The sequence below is a fragment of the Stylophora pistillata genome, chromosome 7 (genome assembly GCF_964205215.1).
Source record: "Stylophora pistillata chromosome 7, jaStyPist1.2, whole genome shotgun sequence".
Classification (NCBI taxonomy): domain Eukaryota; kingdom Metazoa; phylum Cnidaria; class Anthozoa; order Scleractinia; family Pocilloporidae; genus Stylophora; species Stylophora pistillata.
In genome coordinates, this window is record NC_142525.1 from 27,619,504 (window position 1) to 27,637,293 (window position 17,790).

Sequence of the window (17,790 nt, forward strand, 5' to 3'; positions counted from 1 at the left end):
CGTTCAAGAGTCTAGAGGCGTTTAATCAAATGGTGTCGGGATTTGTAACCTCAGTTGTTGGCAAAGTAATCGCCGGCAAGTATGTCGTGAGAGCACGAGTTTGGCATTCACAGCATATGAATGATCCTTTTGTGAACATTTGGGTCATTTCCGAAAACAATGGGACTATTTTGTCAGCCCATTGCTTTGGATGCAAAGCTGGACTGGCTGAGTCATGCTCACATATCGCGAGTGTTTTATTTTATATTAGAGCAACTACTCGAATTCATGGCAAGCTCGCTGGGTGTCACGAAAACTCAGACACCGAAAACTCAGACACCGAAAACTCAGACACCGAAAACTCAGATCCCTCGAAGTGTTCTCCAAGCTTCCAAAGTGCTCCATAATTCGATAGTGCATAGCATAAAGCATGAAACAATTGTTTTATAACATAACCGGTGGAATAATGCAACAAATCCGACGCGAAAGACGGACAACAATATCAAGAGTTATTCTTCAGTGAAGCAAATCGTGACGGCGCTGATGCCGAGTCTTCTTTCCCGTTGTTTTTCTCTTTCTTCCTCATTTAAGAACTCTAGCCTAAGGGTCGCAAAATTGTCTTCGTTTTGGGACTGGTGGGCCGAGTCTCTGTTTGTATCCATTATTATCGCGAAATATTTAAGAATTTTAACATAGCAACAACAAGGATCTGTGCGACGAAGTACAAAAAAGTAAACAAATGTCCCTTTCGGCTCGTCAACATCACGCCACATTTTAATACTTTGGTGTTGGAGCGAGCGCATTTGATCCAGTTAACTGTGAATGAAAAGCTCAAAATTAACGGGAAAAATGGAGGAAATCTAAGCAAAATGAAGTCTTGTGTCACTCTAAAATGTTTTAATGCTCAACCATCGGACGATTTTGCGAAACGTGCAACTTGCGGCCTTGTTTTTGCTGCTTCAGTTGGATCAAGACCCAAAACGTCAAAATACACGCGGCATTACCAGGAGTGATCATGAGTCGAGTTTATCTCTTGAATTTTCGAGGGGTCTGAGTTTTCGGGGTCTGAGGTCTGAGTTTTCGGGGTGTGAGTTTTCGTGACACCCCAAGCTTGCTTGCACTCAGGTAAAATGCTCAGGGATTTTGCCGACATATGTCAATGAAGTGCCGTATGCGAGGGCTAAAGACATCGATTTCTCATCGGCTAAGAAGCTCAAAGAAAAGCTCCACCAAAAAATCGAGGATCTACAACAGCCGCAAGCCTCGAACCATACAACAACTTCTAGTTCCTCCTGTTCTTCCCCTTGATTTGTAATGATCTTAGGTATAGCGCATTAAATCATATATCCAATGAATTTTGCGCCATAGAAATAATAAAATTATTAAATTATTATACGAAAAAATCCTTAGTCTTTATGCTTTCCACTTTTGCGCGAACAGCCAACAACAATACATAAAACCATCCCCTCTTTCTCACATGAACTCTTCGTTAGATACGGTTTGTTTACGCTCGAGGGACACCAAGATGGCGGATAGTAACCGTTGCTAAGGTATTGGTCACGTGGGTGAAACCCAAGGATACAAACCCCGCAAACTTTAAAACATGTTCTCTAGTGATACCTGCGAAAGTATTCAGTATAATTTCCGGTAAGATTTTCGCGGACAATCTAATCGATTTCTCTTACATTGCGTGCTGAGACTGAAACTTTTCACCTCAAGCAAATCTCCGTCACATGGCCCAAACAAACATAGCGAGCAACTGAGCTATTAGTCTATGTCCGTGTTAAAACACACGAAAGGACTCTAAAGTACACTTCACTCTGATTGGGTAGAAAAACACAAAGATTTTCTGGCACCAATCAGATGCCAGAACGACTGCGACCGTTTGGAACTAGTCTTGTAAGACAATGTCCCCAGGGGCTCTTCGTGCCCTAACTTGAAATCTACCCACAGCCTCTGGGGATTAATATAATCCCGAGATATCTTTACGATGGCAAAGTTGCTGCTCGTAGTTATTACCATGAACTTAAAGAGTCTAACTTGTTTACAAAGGAAAGAAAAAGTACGACGTGAGTGTGTGCATCCTGTATTGTATTTTGAACCGCGAGCATCAATCTTTGGGACAAGATTTTCTCTCCAATTGGTTTATAACCTTAACTATATTAAGTTGATATATTTAGTAGATATTACCAGTTTGTTTTTCAACTCACTCGATAGCGGCGTGAGTCAGTCTCATGTTCAATACTTTTGACGCGAAAAGGTGTTGGCGGCTGTTTGGCATTGATAATGATGACTCATTTTCTTTTTTTCTTTACAAGACTAAGATATAACGGACTCATCTGACCAGATTCCCTTTTTTGAATTTTCATTAACAGTTTCTGTATTGTTTTGAGGCATAGAATGTGAAGTTCCTGTTCCGTCGATTACTGAGCTGTGACAACCACAAAGGGAATCTTTTCAGCAATGAAGGCACACCTACGAAAGTACAAAGGTCAATTATTCCCACTCAAATTTTCTTCATTTTCTCAAAAGTCGTACAGAATTTAAATAAATATTTAAACTTGTCATAACACAGTAATCTCTACTTTAGTTTCACTCTCTACTTATTCTCGTTGCCCTATCTCAGTTGGTTGACGGTGTCCGGAAAGAAAACTCAACTTTGTAAAAACATTATTCCGCAATCAAGCCAGGGCATCCTTAGGCAGCGCAAGTGAAGGGCTTTCTTACCAAACAAGCTCTTTTCTCCCTTTTCACCAGCCATCTTTCACTCAAATTCGAGCAGCTATGACGCAGTTGATTCACAAACTTTTCGAGTGCCTATTACCTTGCCCGCAAAACCGATAGTTATTGGGGTCAGTTGCTTTTATAAAATATCCATAGGTTTATCAATTAAATTCCTGACCGACCAGAGCGCGTGTAGTATCTCAACTTAATCATAAAAGTCATTGACTCCCAAGTCTTCGTCCACTAGATTCGAGATTTTCGTTCAGCCCACGAAGTTAGGAAATTAGATTATTACTATAACTTGAAAGGCATCCTTAAACTGATAGGAGCTGTTGGATGATAACTTTGCAGTCAATATGCAGTTCATCAAAACCGTACTGACTAGCATCTTTATGTAGCTTGAAAATAATGTGAAATGTTTTAAATATCCATAAAATAATCTACATCCCTACGAAATCTATCTTGTTTTCAATTTACTGTATGCAGATCTCACAGATAGCTGTACAAACGAGCTTCATAAAATACACAATGTAGTTTCAAATCGTTACATCATTTACAACTCTGATTCGGAATATTTATCTTAGTTGACCACTGCCTCATGATAATTACACGATTGCGCTGAAATAATTAAGTTAATTAAAACTTCCTTAACGATATGGCTAAATGCCTTACAGTTTTTTGACAATCCATACTCGTCAAGTTTTAAGTGAGTGCAATGCAACTCTCTTCCGCACCCTATAAAGCAAAATTCTGTAAGTTTACTGTAGTGGTTTTCGTTCACTACACAACTTTAACCATTTACAGTACGCTAATTTACGCCCATTGAGCTCACGTGATTTACATGTAACACGTTTTTCTTTTCGTCTTGAGATTTCGCAATACATGGTTTACTAAGGTGTTTTGATTGAGGGCCTTTTTTTTCAACTGGAAGGTGTATGTTTCTGACTTTAAATCTATGTACCTGACAAGGTTGGACAAATCTTCAGATTATCGCGTCGTATTGTTTTCAATAAAATACTGAAAATCCAAGCCTGGTCGACTCTTGCTCCATTGACCCATCGGTCCAACAGTTAACAAAGTATTCTCTGTTTCCTGCCTGAGAACCAAAGGTCGATTTGGTTTTGTTTAGTTTTATTCTTTGGTTCTGATTTTATCATTTTATTTTTCAAACTCACTTGACCTAATTTTCCAAATCGAAGCACATCCCCCAAAAAACCTACTTTTAAAAGTCGCAAAGACAAGCTGGCCTTCATCATAATTTCCATCCCATGTTTTGAGAATGATTACACCGACTGATGAGCACATTTCCGCTCTACATGCGGTATCTGTTTGATAGGGTTTGTTAAATTATGTTTCTTCGACGAAAAGCGTCCTTCTAAATCGCAGTTGTGGTATACCCCGTAAGTAATCTCCTCGCGTAAGTAATATTCTATCATAGCGACTTGCGAGGCACAATTTTCGATATGTTAACTAGTTTGAGAGCTTTGATATTCTTCAAAGGACAAACGGTTACTCGAGCCACTGGGGATGTTAACTTTTGAAAATTCACTGCAGATTCAGAATTGGCGCCATCAACCCACGCTGGTTACTTGGAGAGACCTTGCTTGATGCTACAGACGTACACAGACCTTGTGATACAAGCGAACGGAAGAAACATTTTACTTCCGGGTACCGTACGTGGCTTAGAATGGCGTTCCTTTCTGGCTGAGACTCACTGATTGTTACATTAATAGAAGTTATCGATTTCAGCCATGCTTACTGTGTTGCAATAGGTTTAACCAAAATAATCATGTCTAAAACTAAAGTTCGGTGAGTTCAGTTACGAATGCTGTCGTCGAGTCACATAGCCTATAAATTTCGCTCCTTTCCCTTGGTATCAATATGTAAATAAAGGCAAGTTTCTCCGACCTATTGCTCTCTAACTATTTCAACCGTTTGATGTCTGAATATCGGCTGAATATCAGTTGATAAATGAATCTTAAATTTCAATCGTTCTTCAATTTATATCTGTTTACCTCTTTTGTTACATGCTCAACAAAATGTTCCTTAAAGTACTTGAGGACTAATGCCCCCGCTGACCGCTTCTGCGGGCTACACCGGCTTGTTAACCTTTTGTGAAGTGTCAGTAAAGAAGCCTTTCTCCGCTTTTTTTTAATAATAGGGAGAAGATGCAGAATTTTACGCTGCTTTCTTCAAGCCAAGTCTGTATTATTTCACAAGCTCCACGTTTGTTCCGTCTGTCATAGTTTTTTGGTAACTGATGATAAAACAAGTTTGATTTTTTGTCTTTGAAAATTTTACTCATGCCTATTTGCACCAAATTTCGCTCGAAGAATGAGTTATTAACCAAGTTTGCCGAGTTCTTGTTTTAGCCCTTTTATGGACTGAGACGAAGTCGAGATCTATAGAAATGCTAAGAAAGAAAGAGGTTAATATCCAACCTTATTTTTCATTCCACTAATTTATTCGTGTTTTTGTCGTTGCCATGTTCCCACCAATCACGTAGCTCCTTTTTCTGCTTTTAAAAGCACACACAACCCACAATTCCCCTATTGCTGGTTTGCAGCTGACGTCATACATTTATGCAAATTAATCGTCCGCCATGTTGGTGCTCATCTCAGGTGTGAAATTTCATGCAAATATAGTGCCATCTCCATAGTGCCCTCTTTCAAATACTTTGTTCTATGGATACTTCAAGCGAAAAAAATCCAGAATCGCAAGAGAATATTCTTCTCAGGATACCCGTGCTTTCGAGCTATGCGGAGGGCCTAGAAAGCCGTGTTCGAGAGCGATATTTAAAGAAAATTTCTGTGGTCGGTGTCGATCCAGCAGCCATTCCAAAGGAGCAGTTCCACTCAGAATGTTTGCCCCCGATTGAAGTCTCGGACCTTCTTTCCTATTTAGTTCTCGAGACAAGTTACTATACAAATAAGCAGTTTAAAGCTTTCAAAAGTCTTGTGGCACTGGATGCGGTGAAGTGAAGTGCCCGATTATAATCAAACATGGCAACTTTGAGAACTTTGCTCAGCAGAAGAATTCCTGCTTAGAAAAAGTGAATGGACATTTACAGCTTAGAAAAAATCACAGCTACTACTATCAGGTGCAGCAGCAGCTTTTCTCTGTGCCTGGAATCAAGTATTGTGAGTTTGTGGTTTGTGCCATTGATGAGAAAAAGAGCATGAATTTAATAGTGCTGCGCATATATCCAGATGTGCAGCATTGGAACTCTGTACTGCCCAAATTGGAAACATTTTGGAGAATATGTATTCTTCCAGAAATTCTAGGGCGATGGTATACCAGAAGATGTACAGTGCCTCCCAAATTACCAGATAAGGATGGTATTTGTTTTTGCAGGAAAATCAGACATGAGGAAACCATTTCATGCAGTAACAAAAATTGCCCTTACAAAAGGTTTCACCCTTCCTGTCTTTCGCTCACTGCCTTGAGAAAGCCAAAGACTTGGTATTGCCCTCACTGCTCTCGACTTCCCCAGTTCAAGAGAAGAGGTGGTACCAGGACATCAGCACAACCCCCTACAGCATCTATTCAGGCAGCTATGAAATTGGACAGCATCTGCATCTGCAAGACTAAGCCTAGTACAACAGAGAAGGTTGTAGAATGCCATGGAGACAACTGTGAAAATGGAAAATTTTTCCACCTTTCCTGCCTCGGTTTAAACAGAATGCCCAACAATTATCAAACAACCTGGAAATGTTCTGAATGCAATAAAGTTGCCACTGTCCATTCAGCCACCACCCTTACCAAGTATTGTTCTTCATCAGATTCCTCAAGTGGTGAAGAGGAAAGTGATATTTCTATCATTAAAGTCACTCATGGAAGCAGTGACAAGTCTAGTCCTCTGGGAAACCTGACTCCCATTTTGATTTAATTCTTAGTCCCACTGGATGGCTAGACTGTGACATTATTCACCAAGCTCAAGTTTTGCTGCGTGGTGAGAATTCAAGCATAGAAGGCTTTCAGCGACCAACACTTGGCCCAGTTAGAAATTTTGATGTTGTCAGTGGTGAATTCATACAAATTTTGCACACTGGTCACAGTCACTGGGTGTGTGTAAGCTCAATTGGATGTGAGCTGGGACATGTCAATCTTTATGACAGCCTGTATCATGACTCTGTTTTAACCCAAGAGGTTGAAGAACAAACGAATGACTTGTTAGGGGGCTGTTTGGTTGCTCTTAACCCTATGCCAGTGCAGCAGCAAACAAATGGAAGTGACTGTGGGGTTTTTGCAATTGCATTTTCCACCTGCCTGGTCTTTGGAGAAGATCCCACATTCATAAATTTTGATACTCAAAGTATGAGAACTCACTTAGCATCATGTCTAAGTAATGGCAAATTTACTTTGTTCCCTACATTCTAAGTACACTGATTATGCATACAGTCTGAAGTGAAGGATAAAATCCATGTAATTTTGTTTTTAATCAATTTCAGTTCTCAATCTATGTACATTACATGCATCAGAAGATCATTTACTTTGTTCATAAAAGAAAACTAAGTTTTGCAGGGCAATTTTTTTAATCACACTTGCCAGTCAAAGTTGTTTGTACCTCAGTTGTAATTTTCATGGTATTCTTTGCTTTCCCTACTAAGACACACAACAGCCAATGGTAATTGAATGCTAAAATATCTCTTGTTTTAACATAATTATAAATTAAAGATTACAGGGCTGGATGCATTCTTCATCCAATCTGCATGCCAACATTAAGTCAAATCAATGTTTCATTTCTTTTCCTCTCATTTCGACAATGGCACACCCACATAAAGACAATGTCAAACAACCCTCCAGTTTCAAAGGAAGGAATCAACAAGCAATATCTAATTAAAAGGGGACATAAACAAGGGTTTGGTTTCTCTTTCCAAGGCTTTAAATTTTTTTTAAAAGAATGATCAAGGGTTTGAAGTATATTGTTGACACCCTCATGGAGAATTCCTCGATCATCAGATACAATATTATTTCACTATTTACAGTACAACTAAGAAAAAAATGTGAACACCAAAATAAGTCGTGGGTATTAGTCAAGTGGCACAAACCTGATTGGGGTATTCTGGATAGAACACAGTTTGATGAAAAAGTAATAAACAATGTTCACAGTAACAATTCAGGCATATTTCAGTTGTTCACCATTTTTTGAATTGCACTGTAACATCCAAGGTTTACAAATTAAACAAATGGTAAAGTACATTAAAAATATTTATTGGAATATCCACATTTCTGGAGAGTTCCATGTGTCTTTGTTTCTAAATTTATCTTCAATCGTACACAACATAACTATTTGAAATGGGAGGTTTGCCTAATCGAAAGGTACAATAGGAGGACAGAAGTTAACAAGAGCTGCACAAACTCTTATCATGTGATCCACCAGTGGAGTGTAGCGATCAGAGTTTTCATGATTAGATATAAGATAGTCAGTTGGCAGGGTACCTTCTAGAATCGTAAATTTTCGTCTGAGCAATCCAATCACACGTTCAACATGGATCCTTACATTTGCAATTCCTCTAGTCTGCTCCACATCCACTGGGTCCAGCTGAGATTTTCCCTTTGTAAAAGCTGGGATTACCAATCTTGCTTGCTTGAGACCAATGCTTTCACTAACGGTAAATCCTCGGTCAGCCATAATAAACTCTTGGAACCTATCGAGTGACTGAGTTTGCCTTTTTACATGTGAAGCTACATTGTCAAACACAACCATTAGCACTTCCAAGGAAGGTAGACCGGTATAGAAGCGAACCTTCTCGTCAGAGTCAAAGAACTCTTTATCCGGTGCCCGATACGTGCTTTTTTGAAACATGTATTCTAATTCGGTGGTTTGGCATTCCGAATCCTTTAGCTCTGTGTCTGCTTGGCACTCGGCATCTCTCATAATTTGCGTTCTGATTTCATCAGACTCACTGCCTTCATCACATGCCGTAAGGTCACCGGAAAAGGCATCTTCGTTTCCAGTTTTTTCTTCTTCTGTGGAGGTGCTTGGCTGATTAAAGTCGATCTGGGCCACAGGAAGACTGCTTTCGATGAGTTTCTGACGCTTCTCTGCCGCTTCGTGTTCTTGTTGCTCGATGGCGTGTTTCTCTCTTTTCTTCGCTCTTTCTTGCCTCTTTGCTCTCGCTTCATAGTCTATCTCACGGCCATAACTTTTCTTTCCGAGCTCTAAAGTTGGCACCCAATCTACATTGTGCTTGTCCCAGTAAGGAGATGGCTTTCCAGAGACAAAATGCTTGCCGCATACTCGTTCGCTTTTGAGAACGTCTTTTGCTTTTGTGTCGCCCCGACTTATCGCTTGTATCCACTTTTCTCTCCTCTCTGTTGTCAATTCTTCTTCGAAGGTAGACTTATTTTTGATAACTGATGGTATTCGATAAAATCCAATCCCTTTCTCCCGATCGCTTCTACTGCCACAGCCGAAAACTACACAAAGAACCATTTCTACTATCTCACGTTCACCTTACTATTAAGCGCATTTGTAACTATTTGTTTGGGCACCAACATGGCGACATTCGCAACATTCGCTCCGACGAAGTGCTAACGCTCGAAACGTCAGCTGTTATAATCGTAACGGTGGCCAACTCACCATTTCAACCTTCTTTTTCTCAGTTCGTGAGCGGGCGGCATTCTACAAATCGTGCGATCTGATTGGTACCGAAACCGGGCAGTATTCTCCCATCCGGGCATCTCTCAGCGGGCGGTATCCGTTTCGTGTTGAGCAGCTATCCAGAACTTCGCTGCAATTTTTCATAAATATATCTAGTTCGGGCAGCAATTTTAAGCAAAGACTTCGGTCACAACCTTTTTCCGATAAATAATATCAATTCTCCCTTCTTTCTCTCCCTTCAATCACTCTGGTTGTTTTGGTCTAGTTTTGCAGTGAGAAAGTTGCAATTATGAACAAAAATAGTACAATTAATGAATTAATTACGTCCAATTTGAAATCACTGGTGAATGAATGAATTACATCCAATTTGAAATCACTGGTGGTCCCTTTAATCTGATTGGCTGTAATCAGTGCTATTTATTCACAAATTGCACCATGTTTTGCTCTAAATGGCATCATTTTACGCTTGACTGTGTTTTTGACACATGACGTCAAAGTCTTTCTGTTTTGCATACAAAATAAGATGTAAAAGCGTTTCCGGTTCCGCTTTTTATTTAAAACCGGCTCAGTACTGCATCAGTGAAATATTTGAATTGACCTGTATTTGGGCGATTTAAAAATGAATGTGATAAAGTGGTAATTGAACTTCATGTCGTGCAATTTTGGTCGGAAATCATACTTGGGATTTCAAATCACGATAATGATTTCAGCTCAAATTGTACTCCACTCAGTTCAATTACCATTATTAATCGCACCGCCGAGAGCCCATCAGAGTGTAAGGATTCACTCCGCCCGCTCACGAGCCTCACGCCGTTAGCAACCAAAAAAAGTCTAGGTATCCAGCAGAGAACCCGTACTTTTAGTCCGCATTCTCTGCTGGATACCAGTGGCTTGCTTGGGTAAAATTTTTGATCGTATTTCGCTCCTAAACTGATAGAGGCGTCAACTTTTACACAATCATGTCATCATCCTATGGCGTGAAAAGGTAATTAAAGAAGCCGTATCCGAAAAAAGTGTACATGGCCGGCGCTTAAAAATAGTGACAAGACAAAGCGCTCGCCCGGAGTGTGTTGCGGCAGTTACAGTCACGTCCAAGAAACATTTCTTAGTCAATGCTTGCGGATTTAGTTAACTTCATTAATACTAACATAGGCTGCGACGCTTATTTACTACGACATTTAACTGGCGGCCTGAGTGTTTTGTTTTCTAATCAATGTTACCAGATTTTTGTTTTCGGATCGGAGACAAAGTAAATTCCAGAACCGACGACTTTTTTTCCGCTGTGTTCGGAATCTTTGACAGCTGACGCTTGGTGCTGTAATTTTTGAGCATCCGGGTACCAGTTATTGGGAAGAAACTCGGCGTATTACAACCTATAATTTCTTTTGCTGTTCAACGCAGAGTCCACAATACATGGCGGCTTTTTCTCACTGATATTTTATGTCGCATTTATAGTTTACACACTGTTCCAGTTTTTTTAAACTATATTCATGCAGTACTCATAAGATTCTTTGTCACTGGCCTTCAGATGACCTATATTGGTGCCGGAATCCTCTAGATAGTTGCGAGAGATTACAGACATTATAGGTACGATGTGATTAACGCACTGGTGTTGAAAATCTTTTTGCGCTACCTCCTCCGCAACGATGATTAAAATCGTGAATAAACAGAGACCGAGGGTAGTAATAATTGTTTTCAAATCAAGATAGATGTTGAACAAGCTGACAAAGCTTTTAAACAGACAAAGACCAACTTTCGTTTAATGACCCGTTACGAACAAGTTTAAACTCCCTTGAACTTTAACAGGGTTCGTACTGACTTGCAAGTCCGTTCATTTCACGGCAAGTCCCCCGATGAATTTAACCAATCCTTGGAAAATCCTTGAATTTTTATATTCTAAAAGCTTCTTGAGAGGGGTGGGACGTTGACTTTTTCCGAAAAACCAACTTTAAATACTGAGTCAAGCGCTGTGGTCTAGAGTGGTTTGGAAATTAACATAGAGCGCGGTAGATCCAGTAATGCGTTATTGACCAAGCAGGAAGACTCAAACCTGAGCCAAGCGTTAAGAGCCAAGCGAGAGCTTGCCTGCAGGTTACACAAAGACAAAATGGCTGCAACGCTGGCCACCGCAGAAAACGAAAAATGAGAAAGGGTTAATAGCCAATCAGCTCACAGAATTCGCTGCATCTTGCACCGCTTGCGAAGCCAGCCATATAAAAAGGAAAGATAATACATCGGCGTAATATAACTCTTAAAGCAAGAATCTCTCCCAACATATTCATCTAAGGTAGTAAAAGTTTAAAATGAGCTGAAAAAGAAAGGGTTCCGGTGTCGCGCTTATTCAGAGTTACAAGTTTGAATGGCCGAGGGGTGGGCACTTATTCAAGGAAATACGGTATATCGATCACTTGAGGCTGTGCGCGTTACTTCGTGTTGTTTCATACTTTATATTATCTCATATTACCCAGTTTGTCAGGAAATCAATCGTCGTCGTGTGTTTACGCCTACAAAAACGTCGCATCAGAGATTTCACGATCTAGCTTCGCAAAGAAATGTACCAGCAGTGTTTTGCCTTGTGTTATTTATTGAGTTTTTTTGGCAGCATTTTTTGTTTTGATGTTCTCTTCCCGTCGCGGTTTGCAGGGCGACTTTTAACAGTAAATGAAGCTGTTTTTCAAATTTTTGTCTCAAACGACTATTTATTCCTGTCGCTCTGCTGTAGATATAGGTGAAGAGCTCAAATAACAGAAAAGTTTGCGTCACAAGAATTTCTTCACTTTTTATATGCCAGAAAACCTCAGGCATTACTCTGAATGCCAGAACTTCAGCCTGGGTGAACCAGAAAGGATAGACAATACTTCCCTATATTAACCATGAATGAAAAGCTAAGTAAGTCAAATATCTCAGTGTAATGCCTGAGCGCTTCTGGGATATATAACAAAGTTTTACATAGCTTTTTATTCATGGTCAATATAGGGAAGTGTTGTCTATCCTTTCTGGTTCACCCAGGCTGAAGTCCTGGCATTCAGTGTAATGCCTGAGCACTTCTGGGATATACAACATACTGAGCTTTTTATTCATGGTCAATATAGGGAAGTGTTGTCTATCCTTTCTGGTTCACCCAGGCTGAAGTCCTGGCATTCAGAGTAATGCCTGAGCGCTTCTGGGATATATAACATACTTAGGTTTTCATTCATTCATTGTCAATATAGGGAGGTGTTGTCTATCCTTTCTGGTCCACCCAGGCTGAAGTCCTGGCATTCAGTGTAATGCCTGAGCGTTTCTGGGATATACAACATTCATAGCTTTTCATTCATGGTCAATATAGGGAAGTGTTGTGTGTTGTCTATCCTTTCTGGTCCACCCAGGCTGAAGTCCTGGCATTCAGTGTAATGCCTGAGTGCCTCTGGGATATATAACTTACATAGCTTTTCATTCATGGTCAATATAAGGAAGTGTTTTCTATCCTTTCTGGTTCACCCAGGCTGAAGTCCTGGCATTGACTGTAATGCCTGAGCACTTCTGGGATATATAACAAAGTTTCACATAGCTTTTCATTCATGGTCAATATAGGGAAGTGTTGTCTATCCTTTCTGGTTCACCCAGGCTGAAGTCCTGGCATTCAGTGTAATACCTGAGCACTTCTGGGATATACAACATACTGAACTTTTTATTTATGGTCAATATAGGGAAGTGTTGTCTATCCTTACTGGTTCACCCAGGCTGAAGTCCTGGCATTCAGAGTAATGCCTGAGCGCTTCTGGGATATATAACATACTTAGGTTTTCATTCATAGTCAATATAGGGAAGTGTTGTCTATCCTTTCTGGTCCACCCATATTGAAGTCCTGGCATTCAGTGTAATGCTTGAGTGCTTCTGGGATATACAACAGACTTAGCTTTTCATTCATGGTCAATATAGGGAAGTGTTGTCTATCCTTTCTGGTTCACCCAGGTTGAAGTCCTGGCATTCAGTGTAATGCCTGAGTGCTTCTGGGATATACAACATACTTTAAGTTTTTTCATTCATGGTCAATACGGGGAAGTGTTGTTTATCTTTTCTGGTTCACCTAAGGAATTACTGTGAATAGCAGAACTTCCGTTCAGCCTGGGTGAACGGAAGAATTTCTTCACATTATATATGCCAGAAAACCTCAGGCATTACTCTGAATACCAGAACTTCAGCCTGGGTGAACCAGAAAGGATAGACAACACTTCCCAATAATGACCATGAATGAAAAGCTAAGTATGTTATAAATCCCAGAAGTGCTCTGGTATTACTCTGAATGCCTGGACTTCAGCCTGTGTGAACCAGAAAGGATAGACAACACTTCCCTATATTGACCATGAATGAAAAGCTAGGTATGTTATATATCCCAGAAGTGCTCAGGCATTACTCTGAATGAAGGACTTCAGCCTGGGTGAACCAGAAAGGAAAGACATAATTTCCCTCTATTAACAGTGAATGAAAAACTAAGTTTGCTATATCCCAGAAGCTCTCAGGCATTACGCCGAATGCCATATAAATCTTAGAAATATGACAAATAAATATATATCTCAGAAGTGATCAGGCAACACTAAACAAAATAATATTGTTACAGGATAAGACTTCAAAAAAATAGATTTTTTTAAATGATACAATGTTGACTATGCCTTACTTCAATGGGTGCACAGAATTTAAAAATTAAAATGTTATACACTGCAAGCAGAGCACATAAATTAACATCACATGGCTCCTCTTCAAGGAGAAAGAGCAAGTCATCTCTTAACCCCTTCCATCTGAAACAGACAGAAAAAAAAACAGTGAATTTAGTTTCCACCTTTATAATCCAAGCTTACCATATTTTTGCTGGTAACTGGGTAAAAGTGAACAGCTCCCCTAAAAGTCTGTCAGCCAACTGTCTGCCAACTGTCGGCCGGCAGTATGCCAACTGTCCATCAAACTAAGTATCCCAAGTGAGATTTAAAGACATGTACTCCAATAGAAAGTGAAATACCATACTGCAAGCTGGAACTTTTTATGCATGTCAATGGAGAAATGCAGAGTTGTACCTACCCCCCAATATTTGCTTTGCTCTTTAGGAAACACTCAGCAAAGGCTTCCCCAAAAGGAACATCATGAGAGGCACATTCCTACAAATAAATTGCATGTATCACTCAGTAATGAATTAACTGAGCTAAAGTCATATAATGTTCACTACTAATGGTAGATATATAATCGCTGTTCACAACAGACAAAATATGTTCACTTTTATGGACACCTTTCGTCTGCCTTTCTGTAAAGTCAAGAAACCCAAGAAAGCTCTCACTAATTGATGATAAATAAATTGCATAACAAATACCGGTAGGCTGAATACGTTTTGTGTTATTGTATAATTCCGCTATGATGCATGTCATTTAGCATTGAAGGTATAACCTACCTTAAAAACTTTGCAGAATACACAGCACTCTGTGTCCAATCCTTGCTTGCAAAGTTCATTGATATATTTTTTGGCATCACCAGCTCTTTGCTTGAGCAGCATTATCAGTGTTTTGTAATCAAGAGTAACTGTCACGAAAAAAAGACAAGAAGATAACAAGAAGTTGAAGTTAAAATAGCTACACCAAAGATCTCAAATGTTATACTTTCCCAGATATTTTCTAACACTGCCAAGCATAAAATGATTCAATAATTACGATCACGTAGCCAGACATGTAACATAAAAACATTGCAAAAATAAAAAAATAATAAGATAAAAAAAATATAATGAGTCAAGATTGGCACACACAAATAACCTGGAAATTTAACTTTAAAGCATCTTCCATTAACTACTATTCCAGTTTTCTCAATGGCATCCCTCTGGCGATTTAAATCTTTTATCGTAGAAAAATAGAAATGAAATAAATTATAATACTGTCACGACCCTATCAAGGAAACAAACCCGAAATTTCTCCTAAAGTAGCCATAAAAAGTGATCATAGCTAGAAGACTTAGAGGCTCAGCGTAAAATCAAACTCAGCCAATTATGTGATTTTCCTGCCAAGCAGAGATGAGTTCTGATACACCGTAAAACCAGCATTCACAACAAAACATAAGACAGCAAACTCACTTTTTCCAATCTTAATAAAAATATAAACGTTATGACTTACCCCGGTTCGTCTTAGCTTGGAAATGCTAAGTAACGTTTGCCAAGCTTTTCTTGATCCAGGATCAAGAATTTATTTTATCGATCAACCAAAGATATCTCACCACTTCGCCTTCTTCGAATTTCTGCCGGAAGATGGTAGAAACAACTCCAAATAGAGAGGCGATGGCCACTTTGTTGTTCTGAACATATCGGCCATCCAAGTTTCCGCCATTTTTTAAAGCTGGACCGTACAAAACGCTTGGAAAATGTGCCACCAACAGGCTACTTCAAAAAACTTGCTGACTCTTATGCCACATTTCTTGAAATTTAAGATAAACCATTCCCTTGACTCATCTGGAGGAGAATGAAGCAATTCAACCCTTCGAAGTTTGAAGGGATCCATAACTGTACTCGACCGCGGGAAACTAAACATTCCCGCTTTTGCTTACGCATATTAATATGAAATCCAATCTCCAAATGTCAATAGGCCGATCCAGCCCCTAATAAACAAAAGGCTTCATTGTACCCAGCAGGAACAGAGATTGTACAAATTCAAGCAACTACTCAGACTACTGCGAGCAATTATCGAAAAAGGCTGTCAAAGCGATGATGGAAACTTATCCGGTTTATGACGTCACTCCATAGCAACCAGCCTTTTCGAGTATTTGAACTTCCGTTTACCTGTGACTCGTGATATATCAAAATGGATGAAAAAAATATTCTTAGGGGACATTGCTAAAAGTCAATCGGAAAAATCAGCAGGAAAATGATGCTGTGTAAATGATCTTATACTTTGTGCTCATTAGTGTTCATGAAAGCCAAAACGAAAAAAAAAAAAAAAAAAAGAGGTAAAAGGTGGGCACGAATATGGACTAATGTGTCCGATATAAGTACCCTGGATTATATAATTTACAATACATATGATACACGATCCTCGCAGTAGGTAGCGCTATTTAAGCAATAGCGAAAATCAGACCTGAAAAAAAAAAAAAAAAAAAAAAAAAAAAAAAAAAAATCAGGCCTGTACGTGATTCGAACCACTGACCTCTGCGAAACTAGTGCAGAGCTCTACCAATTGAGCTAACAAGCCAACTGGGAGCAGGCCGTTGAGTTGTATTTAATGTATTTAATAACGCAGATCAAAATGTATGAACTTCATACATTTCATTGTAACTGGTAAGTTACAATGATGGATAGGCTGTTTTTACTGTAACTCGTTTATTTTGTTTCACGAGTATTACAGTAACACTATGACAGGGTTTACCTTCATAGTCCCTTCCCACTACTTTGTTAAAGTATCTCTTAAGATATCTTTTAGTACGTGGGTGTTTATTATGAGGTACAAATTTGTGAGGTTGAGCGATAGTTATCTGTATGAGTTTGGCAATGTAATCTACATTGCCTGACGTCCAGTAGGTTTTATCTTCCTCTACTGGCATCATGTGTTTTCGCACTATCCCTATCTCTATCTCTATCCTGTTGCGCCACATAATCGCACCCGAACTAAACCGGTGTATCGAAGGGTTTATATATCGATCAAGCCTCTGTCTACGCATGCGTTAAATCTTTTGGAATGAAAGAATCCTAGCGCCATTTTGATTTCTCGAGCTTGCTATGGCAGGTTTCTCTGGGTGATCTGTTACTCTTCTAGGGAATATCATGGAACGAGATGAAAGAAAGTTAAATACCTACATACATTTCTAACGCTCTGGGTACTTCTGGAGTTGTCTTCGACTTCCCATGAAAAGATTTTTTACGATCAAACTGCCTAAAAACAGCTAAGAAATAGCAAGAAATTGGCAAATCAACGGGACTAAAATTAACATCAGCTGATCTCCGGATGTTCCCACAAGTGCCAAAGCAATTAAGGTGAGTCTGAAGACCTTAGAATTTGTGTTGTGATAAACTTGGTGTGTGTATTTTAAGACAATCGTAAGGCAGAAGGCCCCTTTTAACGGGAGAATTTGATGTTATTCTGAATTTGAATTAGCTTTGGAGTCAAATTTCTATAAATCCTACTTGTGCCCCAACTTAAAAATACTGCTATTAATAGGGTCTTTACCTTTTCTTTACAGCCGCTGAGGATTGCAGTCTTTCAAAAATGTACAGCAACGAGGATTAAAACTTTATTGCGAGCAGTTTTGGTGCATTTTAATGGAGCAAGTTATGGTAGTTTTTCCAAGTCATGCATATCGCAGTGATCGTCTATCATAAATTTGGGATATGTCGTTCAAGTCTGCTTTAGAGGTACTCCTGGAGTCCATTTCATTGTTATAATATTCTTACCTTGTAGATCTTCTTTTATGGTGTTTTATTTTATCATTTTTTATTGACGAAAACTTCGTTTTCGTATTTTGCCCCAACTCAAAAATAT

The 17,790-nt window shown here is 39.3% G+C and overlaps 2 protein-coding genes and 1 long non-coding RNA gene across 4 annotated transcripts in view; 1 reads left to right on the forward strand and 2 right to left on the reverse strand.

The window, feature by feature from the left end:
• Positions 1-17,790, forward strand: part of LOC111345523 (uncharacterized) — a 140,728-nt gene that overhangs the window by 19,894 nt on the left and 103,044 nt on the right. The window lies entirely within an intron of this gene.
• On the reverse strand, positions 7,124-9,182 carry LOC148727339 (uncharacterized). The gene has a single exon (XM_088727523.1). The coding sequence runs from the start codon at positions 9,140-9,142 to the stop codon at positions 8,015-8,017; it is 1,128 nt and encodes a 375-aa protein (XP_088583649.1). The 5' UTR covers positions 9,143-9,182; the 3' UTR covers positions 7,124-8,014.
• LOC148727340 (uncharacterized) lies at positions 13,570-16,045 on the reverse strand. Of its 2 annotated transcripts, none has more exons than XM_088727526.1 (4): positions 15,439-16,045; positions 14,730-14,857; positions 14,366-14,442; positions 13,570-14,088 (listed from the first exon to the last, which is right to left on the reverse strand). In XM_088727526.1, exons 2-4 carry the CDS (start codon positions 14,829-14,831, stop codon positions 13,938-13,940), a joined length of 330 nt encoding a protein of 109 aa, XP_088583652.1. In that variant the 5' UTR covers positions 14,832-14,857; positions 15,439-16,045; the 3' UTR covers positions 13,570-13,937. The 2 variants fall into 2 exon arrangements, with proteins under 2 accessions (XP_088583652.1, XP_088583653.1); XM_088727527.1 differs by lacking the exon at positions 15,439-16,045 and adding an exon at positions 15,085-15,432.

What these genes read in the sequence shown, in the direction of transcription:
- LOC148727339 (XM_088727523.1), bottom strand. Translation starts at nt 9,142, where the DNA reads ATGGTTCTTTGTGTAGTTTTCGGCTGTGGCAGTAGAAGCGATCGGGAG.
- LOC148727340 (XM_088727526.1), bottom strand. Translation starts at nt 14,831, where the DNA reads ATGCTGCTCAAGCAAAGAGCTGGTGATGCCAAAAAATATATCAATGAA. An exon ending in TATTCTGCAAAGTTTTTAAG is followed by an intron (nt 14,443 to 14,729) that starts GTAGGTTATACC and finishes ATTTATTTGTAG; the next exon opens with GAATGTGCCTCTCATGATGT. An exon ending in AGCAAAGCAAATATTGGGGG is followed by an intron (nt 14,089 to 14,365) that starts GTAGGTACAACT and finishes TGTCTGTTTCAG; the next exon opens with ATGGAAGGGGTTAAGAGATG.